The sequence below is a fragment of the Cnephaeus nilssonii genome (assembly GCF_951640355.1).
Source record: "Cnephaeus nilssonii genome assembly, chromosome: X".
Lineage (NCBI taxonomy): Eukaryota > Metazoa > Chordata > Mammalia > Chiroptera > Vespertilionidae > Cnephaeus > Cnephaeus nilssonii.
This window is the reverse complement of record NC_137071.1, coordinates 27,536,180-27,548,948: the sequence shown is the minus strand read 5'-3', so window position 1 is coordinate 27,548,948 and position 12,769 is coordinate 27,536,180. Positions and strand designations below refer to the sequence as shown.

The window sequence follows — 12,769 nt, the reverse complement described above, 5'->3', positions numbered from 1 at the left end:
AACCAATATGAATAAGAAAAATATATTCATTAGAAAACTGGAGTTCTAATAAAATGATTTAATAAATAGCATAAGTAGACATTTTGTTATTTCATTTACACCCATAAAAGTAGACACATACAAGTTGTTAATTTTTAAAAATTTTCTCATTGGGACTGAATATTGCCCAATATGTAAGTAAGGCCTACATTTGGGCATATAAAACACTTTAAGATAATTTATTTCTAAATGTTGAGGAAAAACTAAGTACTTTAGGTACTTTCAGTTAACTCAATGAAAGCATGTCATATCTGGGAGGAGACTTGGGAAGTTCACCTAACTCATCTTACAGATAAAATACTGGCCCAGAGTGACTTGTCCACTGTCATTCATGACAGTAATAAGTTTTCAGGTCTTCTTTCATTCAAGGGCTACCTGACCATACATGCCTTAAGAGCTGTTAGACAGTTGTTATGTTCGAGGTCTTTCTATGAAGTTATAAAAGAAATGTTAAATCACTAGCAGTCTGTCTGCTATTTAAAATTCAGACTTAATGCCAGTAGATCTGGAAGGTTCACCTTGATGTAGGCTTAGAATGAATTAAGACCCAGAGACCCCAATCCATCATGAAACACAGTACCATAGGCTTGATCCCGAACTCTACTTTACAGATCAGTGTTTCTCAGTGTCATCTAAAGAGCACCTACATTAGATTAACTTGGCCTGTACTTTAAAACTGCAAATGCCCTGATGTACTCTAAGCACGTTATTCAATTTCACTCCCCAAGGGTGAGGTTCAAAAATACACATGGTGTTTTTTACAAGTTTATCTGGTGATCCTAAAGCACATTAAAATTTGAAAACTACCCAATTTTGGTTTTTAAACCCTCAGCTCCCATCTATCTGTTGCAACTAAAATCTGTAGCAGAGCACAAAGTAGAGTTATAACGTTCACAGCTTATAGTAAAAACAAAGTAAAAATTGAGGTAAATGTAGCCTTTGTTCAACAAATGCTATTACTGTACTAACATATCCATTTTTTTATGACAAACAAGATTCATTCAAATTCATGTCACTAAGAGTAACATGTGGGACTGGAATAGTGCCCAAAATAAGGTACAAGGATCTAAGTAAATAAACACCAAACAAGCAATTCATTATCTGCTTTTCCGTCGTTGGGCACATACTCATGCTTCAAAATGAAAACATAAGGAAAAAATGACCTCTAAAAGCTATAAAGACAACTATTCCTTCATGAATCTCCACAGAGCTCTTCGTGAGCCAATATATAAATATCCTAGGCCTCAAGGGAGATATTTTTTCATGTTTAATTTATGTAGTACCTTTCTGTTAAAGTGCTAAAAGTATTTTAAAACCCTTTAGATCATGTGTCTATTTTATGTTACACTGGAGAATTATTTTTCTAAAGCAAATTCACTATCTAAAATTTACATGTTCTAGAGTTAGAGTTGACTTTTTTCTCCACCATATCTTAAAATACTAGTTATTGCACTCCAGCTAGTCTATACGAAGATAAACATTTTATGCTATTTAGACTACAGACAATTATTGTAACATGAAAAAAAAATCAGTTTAAAACTTAACATGTTTGTTCAAGATATTAAGGTATTTTCTGGATGAACAATTACTTTTTTTCTTTCTGTTTATAAGATTTATTGGTGTAACATTGGTTAATAAGATGATATAGGTTTCAAGTGTACAATTCTATCATAAATGACTTCATATTGCATTGTGTGTCCACGATCTAAAGTCAAATCATCTTCTGTTACCATATATTTGACATCATTTACCCTTTACTATCCCTTACCCCTATTCCCTCTGGTAGCCACCATGCTGTTGTCTGTGTCCATGAGTTTTTGTTTGTTTTTCATGTTTGTTTATTTGTAACTTTCAGTTTTGTATCCCACATATCAGTGAAATCATGTGGTTCTTAACTTTTTCTGACAGACCTATTTCACTTAGCATTATATTCTCAAGGTCCATCCATGTTGTCACAAATGACAGAATTTCATCTTTTCTTATGACTGAGTAGTATTCCATTGTATACATGTACCACATCTTCTTTATCCTATCATCTATTGAAGTATACTATGGAAGCAAGAACTTTTGTTGTTTCCATACCATGGCTACCATGAATAATGCTGCAATGAACATAGGGATGCATATGTCTTTGCAAATAAATGTTTTCAAGTAGATATGCAGAAGGGGGGTTGCTCGGTCATATGATAAATCTATTATTAATTTTTGAGGAGCCACCAGACTGTTTTCCATAGTGGCTGTACCAGTTTACATTCCCACCAACAATGAATGAGGGTTCTTTTTCCTATACAACCTCTCCAAACTTATTACTTGCCTTGTTGATAATAGCCATTCTAACACATGTGAGGCAGTATCTCATTGTAGTTTTGATATGCATTTTTCTAATAGCTATGAAGTTGAACATCTTTTCATATATCTGTTGGTCATTTGGATGCCTTCTTGGGAGAGGTTTCTGTTTAGGTTCTCTGCCCATTTTGAATTGGATCGTTTATTTGGTGCTGAGTTGTATGAGGACCTTTTTATATTTTGGACTAGAGGCCCAGTGCATGAAATTCATGCATTGGAGAGGGTGCAGGCTGGGCTGAGGGTACCCCAGCCTGCACCCTCTCCAATCCGGGACCCCTCAGGGGATGACCGACTGCTGGTTTATGCCCAATCCCCGGGATAAGGCCTAAACCAGCAGTCGGACATCCCTCTCACAATCCAGGACCTGGCTCCTAACTGCTCACCTGCCTGCCTGCCTGATCGCACCTAACTGCCCCCCCCCCCCCCTGCAGGCGTAGTTATTCCCAACTGCCCTCCCTCCCCCGCTGGCCTGGTCGCCCCACGCAGCCTGCTGCTCAGTTGTTTGGTCGCCCCTCACTAACCCCCCAGCCGTCCTGGTCACCCCACACAGCCTGCTGCTCGGTCATTTGGTCGCCCTTCACTAACCACCCTGCCGGCCTGGTTGCCCCAAACAGCCTGTTTGGTCGTCCGTTCGGTTGTTTCGGATGCGATGGTCACTTAGCCTGTTATAAGGATTGTTTGCAAATATCTTCTCCCATTTGACCAGTTGCCTTTTTGTTTTGTCTGTTTCATTTGCTGTGCAGAAGATTTTTAGAATGATATAGTCCACTCACTTATTTTTGCCTTTATTTCCCTTGCCATTAGGTCATATTGATAAAATATTCTCTAAGATCAAGGTCCATAAGTTAAGTACCTATGTTTTCTTCTATGTAACTTATGTTTCAGATCTTATATTTAGGTGTTTGATCCACTTTGAGTTAATTTTTGTATATGGGAACAAACAACAGTCTAGTTTCATTCTTTTGCATATGCCTTTCCAATTTTCCCAGCACTATTTATTGAAGAGGCTTTCTTTTCTCCATTATGTGGTTTTGGCACCTTTGTAAAACATTACTTGCCCATATACAAGTGGATTTATTTTGGGGCTCTCATTTTTGTTCCATTGGTCTGTGTGTCTGTTTTTCTTCCAATACCATGCTATTTAGATTATTGTCACTTAGTTGTATAATTTGAAGTCAGAGAGTGTGATATCTCTGCCTTTTTTCTGTTTTCTCAGCATTGCTTTGCCTATTTTGGGTCTTTTGTAGTTTCATACAAATCTAATAATATTTTGTATTATGTCATTAAAAAATGTCATTGGAATTTTGATGTGGATTGCGTTAAGTATATATATTGCTTTGGGTAATATAGACAGTTTAACTATGTTGATCCTTTCAATCCATGAACATGGAATATGTTTCCATTTCATTGTGTCTTTTTCAGTCTCTTTTAATAATCCTTTGTAGTTTTCAGTATACAAGTCCATCACATCCTTTGTTGGGATTGCAAAAGCAATTGTTATTTAATTCTTTTTCTGAAATTTCATCATTAGTATACTAGTATAGGAATGCATTGAATTTTTGTACATTGATTTTGTATCCGGAAACTTTACTGTATTTGTTTCTAATAGTTTTTTTAGTGGGGTCTTTAGAGTTTTCTATGTAAAGATCCATAAAATATTGGCCTTAAATGACACATTAGACCAAGTGGACATAATTGACATTTACAGAGCCTTTCATCCAGAACATCAGATTATACACTTTTCTTCAGTGCACATAGAACATTATTAAGCATAGATCATATGTTAGATCACAAAACAAGCCTCAACAAATTTATAAAAATTAAAATCACACCAAGTGTATTCTCTGACTACAATGCTTTGGAATTAGAAATCAACTGCAAAAAGTAAAAACAAAACAAAACAAAACAAAACAAAAAAAACCCCACAAATATATGGAGAGTAAATAGATACTACTAGAAAAATGACTAAATTTAATATTTTTTGATAATTGTGTACTTTACAACTATATGTTCTTTTTCCAGCTATCTTGTTGCCTTCTAGCTGACCTTAAAGAATAGAAATAGAAATAGGGTCAAAATAGAAAAGATGAGATCAAAACATATATAGAGACCAATTAAGAATGAGAATGTGACATATCAAAACTTTTGGGATGCAGCAAAAGCATCAGAGATTTATATCATTACAGTCCTATCTCAAGAAACAAGAGGGCACCATAGGTAAATGTGGAACTTGCCTCCTTCCACAAACACATCAAAATTACAAATAAATGACAAAACAACCACCATTAAGTACCATCTGAAATTTGGCTGAATGGAAGTGCTAAAACTAGGGAATTAAAGAAGGCAGCACACCAAGACTAGTAGAAGTGGCAGAGATAGGTAACAGGCTGGTCCCATACCCACATGTGGCAAATAAAAATCAGGAGGGATATCTGGGCTGCAGAGGTTCCCCCTGAGGAGCAGGGTCCTAGCCCCACAGCCCAGGGCTCCAGTGCCAAGAAGAGAAGTGCCCGTAACTTCTGACTGTAAAGCCCTAGCTGGTTTGGCTCAGTGGATAGAGCGTCAGCTTGTGGACTGAAGGGTCCCAGGTTCGATTCCAGTCAAGGGCACATGCCAGGGTTGCAGGCTTGATCCCCAGTAGGGGGTGTGCAGGAGGTAGCCGATCAATGACTCTCACTCATCAATGATGTTTCTATCTCTCCCTTCCTCTCTGAAATCTATAAGAATATATATTTTTTAATTAAAAAAATTTATTAAAACAACAACAAAAATGCAGCAGTGATTGAGGCTGCTGGAGTCTTAGGCAGTACCTATTAAGTGGCCCGCACACAGACTTACTCTGGTCTCACTCCCTCAGAGCTGCAGCATTGGGGAAGCAGCTTAAAAGGCATAAGAGACATATGGGGAGGAACTGAATTGTCTGGTATCAAGGCGAGGGCTGGAGGGGTAGCTTTCGCCCAGAAAAAAGTACTAGCAGAGGCCACTGTTCCTTTGATGAGCCCTTCCACCACAGAGCCCACAGGCAGGAGCCATATCTGAGACTCCATCAACTTGGCTCACACTTTTGCCCTGTCCTGGTAATCCCTGAGGCTTGCTCCAACCAATATTTAGGCCTATGCAAGGTATCTCTAGTGGATTTTTCATAGGAATGACCTATCATGGCTCATGTTTCATATTTTCCTAAAATCTCTCAAACAAGCAGCATTTGGCCTCAGCACAATCTGTGCCTCTTGCTTAGTGGCCACTCCTGGGCACCTTCAAGCCCAGCAAAAGTAGCGGCCACCTACAGATCACTTTGTAGCTCATGCTGGGGAGCCTTGGGCAGAACACAGGCAGTGGGTGACCTTGGCGTGCACCTTCTAGGAGTCCCCAGAGACAGTACACCCAGTGGACAGCTTCAGACCACATCAAAGCACCATCCAACTACCTCCACAAGTGACACACTCAAGGGGTGGACTCAGTGGGTACCAGAACCCTGCTAAATCAGTCCTGCTCTGTGGGGTGGGTCCCTGCAAAGCTAATCCTCCACAATAGTAGGAGTTTGGTGGTCGCAGTCAGTCCTTGCAGCTGATCAGCTTCGGATAAATCCCTCCCATTGATGTGCCAATAGCAATCAAGGCTCAATAAGAGGAGAGTGTAAGCCCACCTGGGGGGGGTGCACTTTGAGTGCCCAGCTTAGGAGATCAGGGAGGCTGTGCCACTGGACACTACAGAACACCAACTACCTTAGTCCACTATACCAAGCCTGGGAGATGTAGCAGCTCTACCTAATACATAGAAACAAACACAGGAGGCTGACAAAATGAGGAGACAAAGAATCACATCACAAATGAAAGAAAAGAACAAAACTCCAGAAAAAGCACTAAAAATAATGGAGACAAGCAATCTACTAAAGGCAGAGTTCAAAACACTGGTTATAAGGATGCTCAATGAACTTAGAATCTCAACAGCATTAAAAAAAGGACTAGTCAGAACTGAAGGATATACTAGATGAAATGAAGAGTAATTGACAGGGAGAGTAGATGAAGCTGAGAATCAAATCGGCTATTTGGAATGTAAGGAAGAAAAAAAAAACACCCAATCAGAACTTCAAAAAAGAGAAAATATTCCAAAAAAATGAAAATAGTGTAAGGAGCCTCTGAAACAACTACAAGCATACCAAAACATTTGCATAATGGTGGTGCCAGAAGAAGAAGAGAAAGAAATTTAAAACTTATTTGAAAAAATAATGACAGTAAACTTCCCTAACCTGGTGAAGGAAAAAGACATACAAGTACAGGAAGCACAGAGAGTCCTAAACAAGAGGAACCCAAAGATGCCCACACCAAGACACATCATAATTAAAATGCCAAAGGTTAAAGACAAAGAGACAGTCTTAAAAGCAGCAAGAGAAAAGCAGTTAGTTATGTACAAGGGAGGTCCCGTAAGAATGTTGAGTTTATTTCTAAAAAGAAGCTTTGAAGGCCAAGAGGGATTGACAAGAAATATTCAAAGTGAGGAAAAGCAAGGACCTATAGCCAAGATTACTCTACCTAGCAAAGCTATCATTTAGAAGTGAATGATATTTAAAGAGCTTAGCAGACAGAAAAAGGTAGAGTTCATCACCACCAATGTTAAAGGGTCTTCTTTAAAAAGAAGAAGAAACTAAATATAAAAATATGAACAATAAAATGGCAATAAATATATTCTTTGAAAAGATTAACAAAATTTACAAAGCACGGCAAGACTCACTAAGGAAAAATGAGAAAAGACACCTAATAAACAAAACCAGACATTAAAGAAAAGTTACTGTAGACATCACCAAAATACAACGGATCATACAAGAATACTATGAAGGACTATATACAATCAAATTCAATAACCTAGAAGAAATGGATGAGTTACTAGAAATATATAACCCTCTTAGACTGAATCATGAAGACCTGGAAAACCTACATAGACAGATCAATAGTGAAGAAATTAAAACAATCATCAAAAACTTCCCAAAAAATAAAATCCTACCTAATAAAATGGTAATATGTAAATTACCATCACTCCGCTACACCCACGATTAGGCCAGAGGGAGGCGCAGGGGGCGGGACTCGGGGTGGCCGGGGTAGCCGATTGGGCCGGCAGGACGCTGAGCTCGCATCGCCAGTGGCGGCGCGAGCTCAGCGTCTGGGCCATGGCTGTGCTGCAGAACAGAAGGGGCCTCTAGGGCAGCGAGCTCACGTCCCGTCGTGGACCATCAAAAGTGGGGAGCTGGGTGCCTGTCCGCTCCGGCACCAGGCCTTTCAGAAGCCTCCGCTGCGCCAAAGGCTTCTGAAAGGGCTGGTGCACCAGCGGACAGGCACCCAGCTCCCCCGCGATAGAAAGCGAAAGCATGTAGGGGAGACCTTACACGTGCATGATTCAATCATGCACTGGGCCTCTAGTTTTAAATAAAATTTAAGGACCAGGGGGCTTCCCTAGTGAATTCTACCAAACAGTCAAAGATTTGATACCTATTCTTCGTTCAAACTCTTCCAAAATATTGAAGAAGAGGCAGTACTTCCTAACATTTTATGAGACCAGCATAATCCTGATACCAAAACCCAGCAAGGATAACACACACACACACACACACACACACACACACACACACACACACACAATGCAGACCAATATCTCTAATGAATACAGATGCAAAAACCCTAAACAAAATATTATTAAATTGAATACAACAACACTTTGAAAAATAATATATCATGATCAAGTAGGGTTCACTGCAGAGGCACAAGGATGGTACACGCAAATCGATCAATGCAATACACATTAACAAAACAAAGGATAAAAATCATATGACCATATCAATAGATGCAGAAAAAGAATTTGATAAGATACAACATCCATTTACTAGTATGATTAAAACACTCAATAAAATGGGTACAGAAGGAAAGTACCTCAACATAATAAAGGCAGTATATGACAAATCCTCAGCTAATACCATACTCAATGGTGAAAAACTGAAAGCTTTTCCTCTAAGATCAGGAACAAGACAGGGATGTCCATTCTCACCATTGTTATTCAACATGGCACTGGATGTCCTAGCCAGAGCAATCAGGCAAGAGAAAAAATAAAAGGCATCCAAAATGGGAATGAAGAACAATTTATTTATATACCCATAAAAACAGTTATATAAAAGATACATGTCAGTAGATTCTTAAGAACACATAACAAAAAGGAAAATTTAAACAGATCCTAAAATTTGATCCAATTGACTCATGTAAGTTTTAAGGTAAAAGATAATAATCGAAGACTATTTACTTAGTGTAATTCAGACAAGAGTATATCTTAGTATCTAAATAATAAATCCCAGAAAAAAATGTTATTTAAATATAAAAATGCACAGATAAATGATCCTCCACTTTATATATAAAAAAGCAGGTATATTCTTATTTCAATCCTAAACCAGCCTGCAGGCCTGATGTGGTTGTAAAAGATTTTATCCTCAGATAACAGGGCAGCATAGTTTATGACAACAATCTACCTAAAAACTCATTAAAGTTTTTTTCTTTTAGAGTGACATGCATTATCATCAGAGATTAATCTGATGAGTCTTTAGGTGAGCTTCATTTTTAAAAATGCAATAACAGAGGGCTTTGTTGTCATCTGATGAAAATCAATTAGAGGAGGTAAGGCCACAAGGAAAACTAAAATCACTCATCACCCACCCCCGGCAGCTGAAATGATTTGTCTTCCAAGCTTGGATGATCAGGAGCTATAGTCATATTGCAAGGAAATTAATTTAGTTTCTATATTCTGAACTCACTTTACTTGTTCTGGAGGATCTAAACACAAATTACTTTTAATCAAGGTTGATATGTTATTAACACCAAGGAGGATCTTTGAAGAATCATTTTTTAAAAATTGACTTTAGCATTTTTCACCTGTGCTTGGGGTGTAAATATAGGAAGGTAACTTATATCATTCTTACTTTCTGGATTCTTTGTCCACAACAAGGCACTGCACTGAATGGCGAAGACAATATATTCCACCAAATACAGCACACATCCTAGGAAGAGAATAGGAAAATAAGAATTAGGATTCTTGAGTTAAAAATTAAAGTAGCATTATTTTTTAAGTATCTTACATTTAATAATTGGTCTTACAGAAAAAGGACCTTGATAATTTGTTATTTTCTTTATCATGGTATTAAGAATATCTCAGAAGTAAGATTAGTAATATTCTGACACAACCGAAGTCCTACTTCTAATAATACATTGTGGAAACCTAGAATTGTGACCAAACCAAAAGTATCCCTAAGAAAGCTCAGCTATTACCCTACCCCTTCCCTGCCCCACAACTAGCTACCAATTACCTAAGAAACACAGGCTACAAATAGTCTCAAGAGGTGATGTATGAGATCCCCCCTGCAACAGAAGTGATGACAGAGAAGTCTTAAGGAGGAAATAAGCAGGGAAGACTGAGAACTGAAATTAGAGCAGTAAGCACATGAGTTAATGCTGGAGAAACTCTAAGGAGTTACCTATCTCATGAATATAAGGGTTTGTGTTTTAATGCCCACCAAGGGAAAGGAGAGGTCTTGGGTTTCAAACAAGGCAGGTAAATGGAAAAGTAGATATTCTCTCATAATGTCTGGATCCTTAAAGGACTACACCTCAGTAAAAGAGTGATCTAGGGAAAAATTACTTACTACAAGAGGGAGAAAACAAAACAAAAAAATGTTTCCTCTAAAGCCATGGGTGGAGGAAGATTATACCTCTATATGTATAACCAGTAGTCTGCCGTCACACAGGTTGAGAGTGTGAAATTACATTACTACATTACCCATGAAACCTTGACAAATAAAATAGCATGAAAAGTGGCTCTGGGTCAGTAGTACCCCTGGAGTCTTGGTGGAAGCAATATTACCTCAACCCCAGCCAAGTGAGATTGCCACAAATTGAGTCCCCTTATGATGAGTTTATAATCTAAAATTATACAACAGATGAAGAAACATATCTTATCCTGAGTGAGAATTAACAGACATGAAAAACAGGAGGATTAGACTCTCAACAACTGTATTCAGATAGTAGAACTATCAGACAGAGACTATGAGTATCTTTAAAAGGGATGAGTTAAAAACATAATAATAATGGAAAGAAGGTTGTGGTAGGCTGAATAATGCCATCACAAATGATGTTCACATTCTAATCTCTAAAACCTGTGGATATGTTCCTTTACAAAGCAAGAGAAACCAAATTAAGTATCTTGAGAAAAGGAAATTAACCTCATTATCCCAGTAGATGCAATGTAGAAAATTAATTTTCTTGAGAAAGGGAAATTAACCTGATTATCCCAGTGGAAACAATGCCATTACAAAGGTACTAAAAAAGGAAGCAGGGTGATCAAAGTCAGAGAAGCTCATGACAGCAGTGCAATTGCAGAACAGTGGAGAAAGAATGGACCACTGGAAAACTGGTTTTGAGACAATATAATTATATCCCTGCTTTACACCATGTTCAGAATCAAATCCAGGTATATGAAAGGCATACATATAAAAGGGGAAACTTCTAGAAAAAATATAGGTGGATATATTTTGGGGCTCAAGGGAAATATTTCTTTAAAAAGATACAAAAATAAAAATCATTAAAAAAAGGAAGAAAAATGGCCCAGATTCCACAATGGTGGCAGAGTAAGTGAAAGCTACAGTGACATGCTCCTAGGCCCAAACTAGAATTACAACTAAAATACAGAAAAACTATCCTGAATAATCAATTGAATACTAGCTGGACAGAACCACTATAACCAATGACGGAAAGTGGAGACCACATAGATACTGGTAGGAAGTGCAGAGGTGCACAAGGGCTGGCCTGGTTCCCACAGGCAGCAGCTGAAGTTCCAGAGGGCTATCTCAGCTGTGGGGGGTTACCACTAAGAACTCTTGGTTCTCAACCCCAAGCTGGGCTCCAAGCCCAGAGCACCAGGACTGAGAGAGTTGCCCTCAGAACATCTGGCTGTGAAAAGCAACAGGGGTGCTGTGTGCCAGGGAGAGATGACTCGAAATGCAGGCAGTCTCTTAAAGGCCAATGCACAAAATTTCATGTGCAGCTACTCACCTTGGGCTTTTCAAAAGGAGGGTAAAGGGAGGGCAAAGGAAGGGCAGAGTGGACTGGAGCAGTGTGAGCAGAAGCCAGGGTTGGGGGTGCTAGGGTTAGAACTTGGAAGGCAGACACCCCGGTTTCCTGTCCTGAGTCATTCCCTCATATGTTAGAAAAACATCTTTCTCCAACGGACCTTTACTATCCAGGTGGCTTTTGCCTGGCATTTCCTTTAAAAGACTGAGGATAACAATCAGCCTCAGGGAGAAGTTATTGCTCCATCCTGTTGGAAAAACTTCTGCTCCTAGCCTATGGTCCATAGCCAGAGGCTATTCAAGACTGAATAACAATCAGACTGAAGGTACAGATGGGTCTCTGGAGGCTATGAGTCTCTGGCTGATCTAATTCGGGGCTGGGGCTCCGAAAAGAAGACCTTGGTGAACATCTTGGTTCTTTCCAAAGGCACTCAGCCCCAGTAGAAGGAGCTACAAGATGTGGATTGCTGATACCTTCAAACAGGGTACTCGGGGCCAGTCATAAACAGCATCTGATGTTGTCCTGGACTAGAGATTGGGAGTCGTAGTAGATTTACCTAATACATAGACAAAAACCCAAACAGGCAGCCAAAATAGGAAGACAAAAAAACAAGCTCTAAATGAAAGAACAAGAGAATTCTCCAGAAGAGCTAAATGATATAGAGATAAGAAATTTATCAAACATAGAGTTCAGAATAATGATGGCAAGGATGACCAACAGCATGAGAAAAGATATAGTAACTATGAAGAATTATATAGCACTAATAAAGAACACAGTGGAAGGAATACAGAGCAGATTAGGGGAAAATGAGGCTCAGATCAGTGAATTAGAAGACAGGGTATGAAAAAAACTCACTCAATGAGAGAACTAAAAAGAAAAACAATTAAAAAGTAGGAAGACAGCTTAAGGGAACTGTGGGATAACATGCAATGTAACAATATTCTCATAATAGGTGCCATAAGGGTAAGAAAATGAGCAAGGGATAGAGAACATGTTTGAAAAAAAATAATGCCAGAAAACTTCCCTGACCTGGTGAAAAAAAAAGTCACACAAGTTCAGGAGGCACAGAGAGTCCCAAGCAAGAAGAACCCAAACAGGCCCATGCCCAGACACATCATAATTAAAATGTCAAAAATTAAAGACAAAGAGAGAATCTTAAAGGAAACAAGAGAAAAGAAACCTGTTACCTGGAAAGGAGCTCCCATAAGGCTGTCAGCTGATTTCTCATCAGGAACTCAACAGGCCAGAAGGGAATGGCATGGAGTATTCAAAGTAATGAAAAGCAA

General features: G+C 38.7%; 1 protein-coding gene across 5 annotated transcripts in view; it reads right to left on the bottom strand.

Moving 5' to 3' along the window:
* Nucleotides 1-12,769, bottom strand: part of CHM (CHM Rab escort protein) — a 259,080-nt gene that overhangs the window by 66,470 nt on the left and 179,841 nt on the right. For all 5 annotated transcript variants that reach the window (XR_013813233.1, XM_079765428.1, XM_079765430.1 and 2 more), the window contains one exon: nucleotides 9,341-9,418. Coding sequence is in view for 4 of the 5 variants with exons in the window: in XM_079765428.1 (XP_079621554.1) it covers nucleotides 9,341-9,418 (78 nt within the window). In the remaining variant the exon portion in view is untranslated. The remainder of the gene's footprint in view (nucleotides 1-9,340; nucleotides 9,419-12,769) is intronic.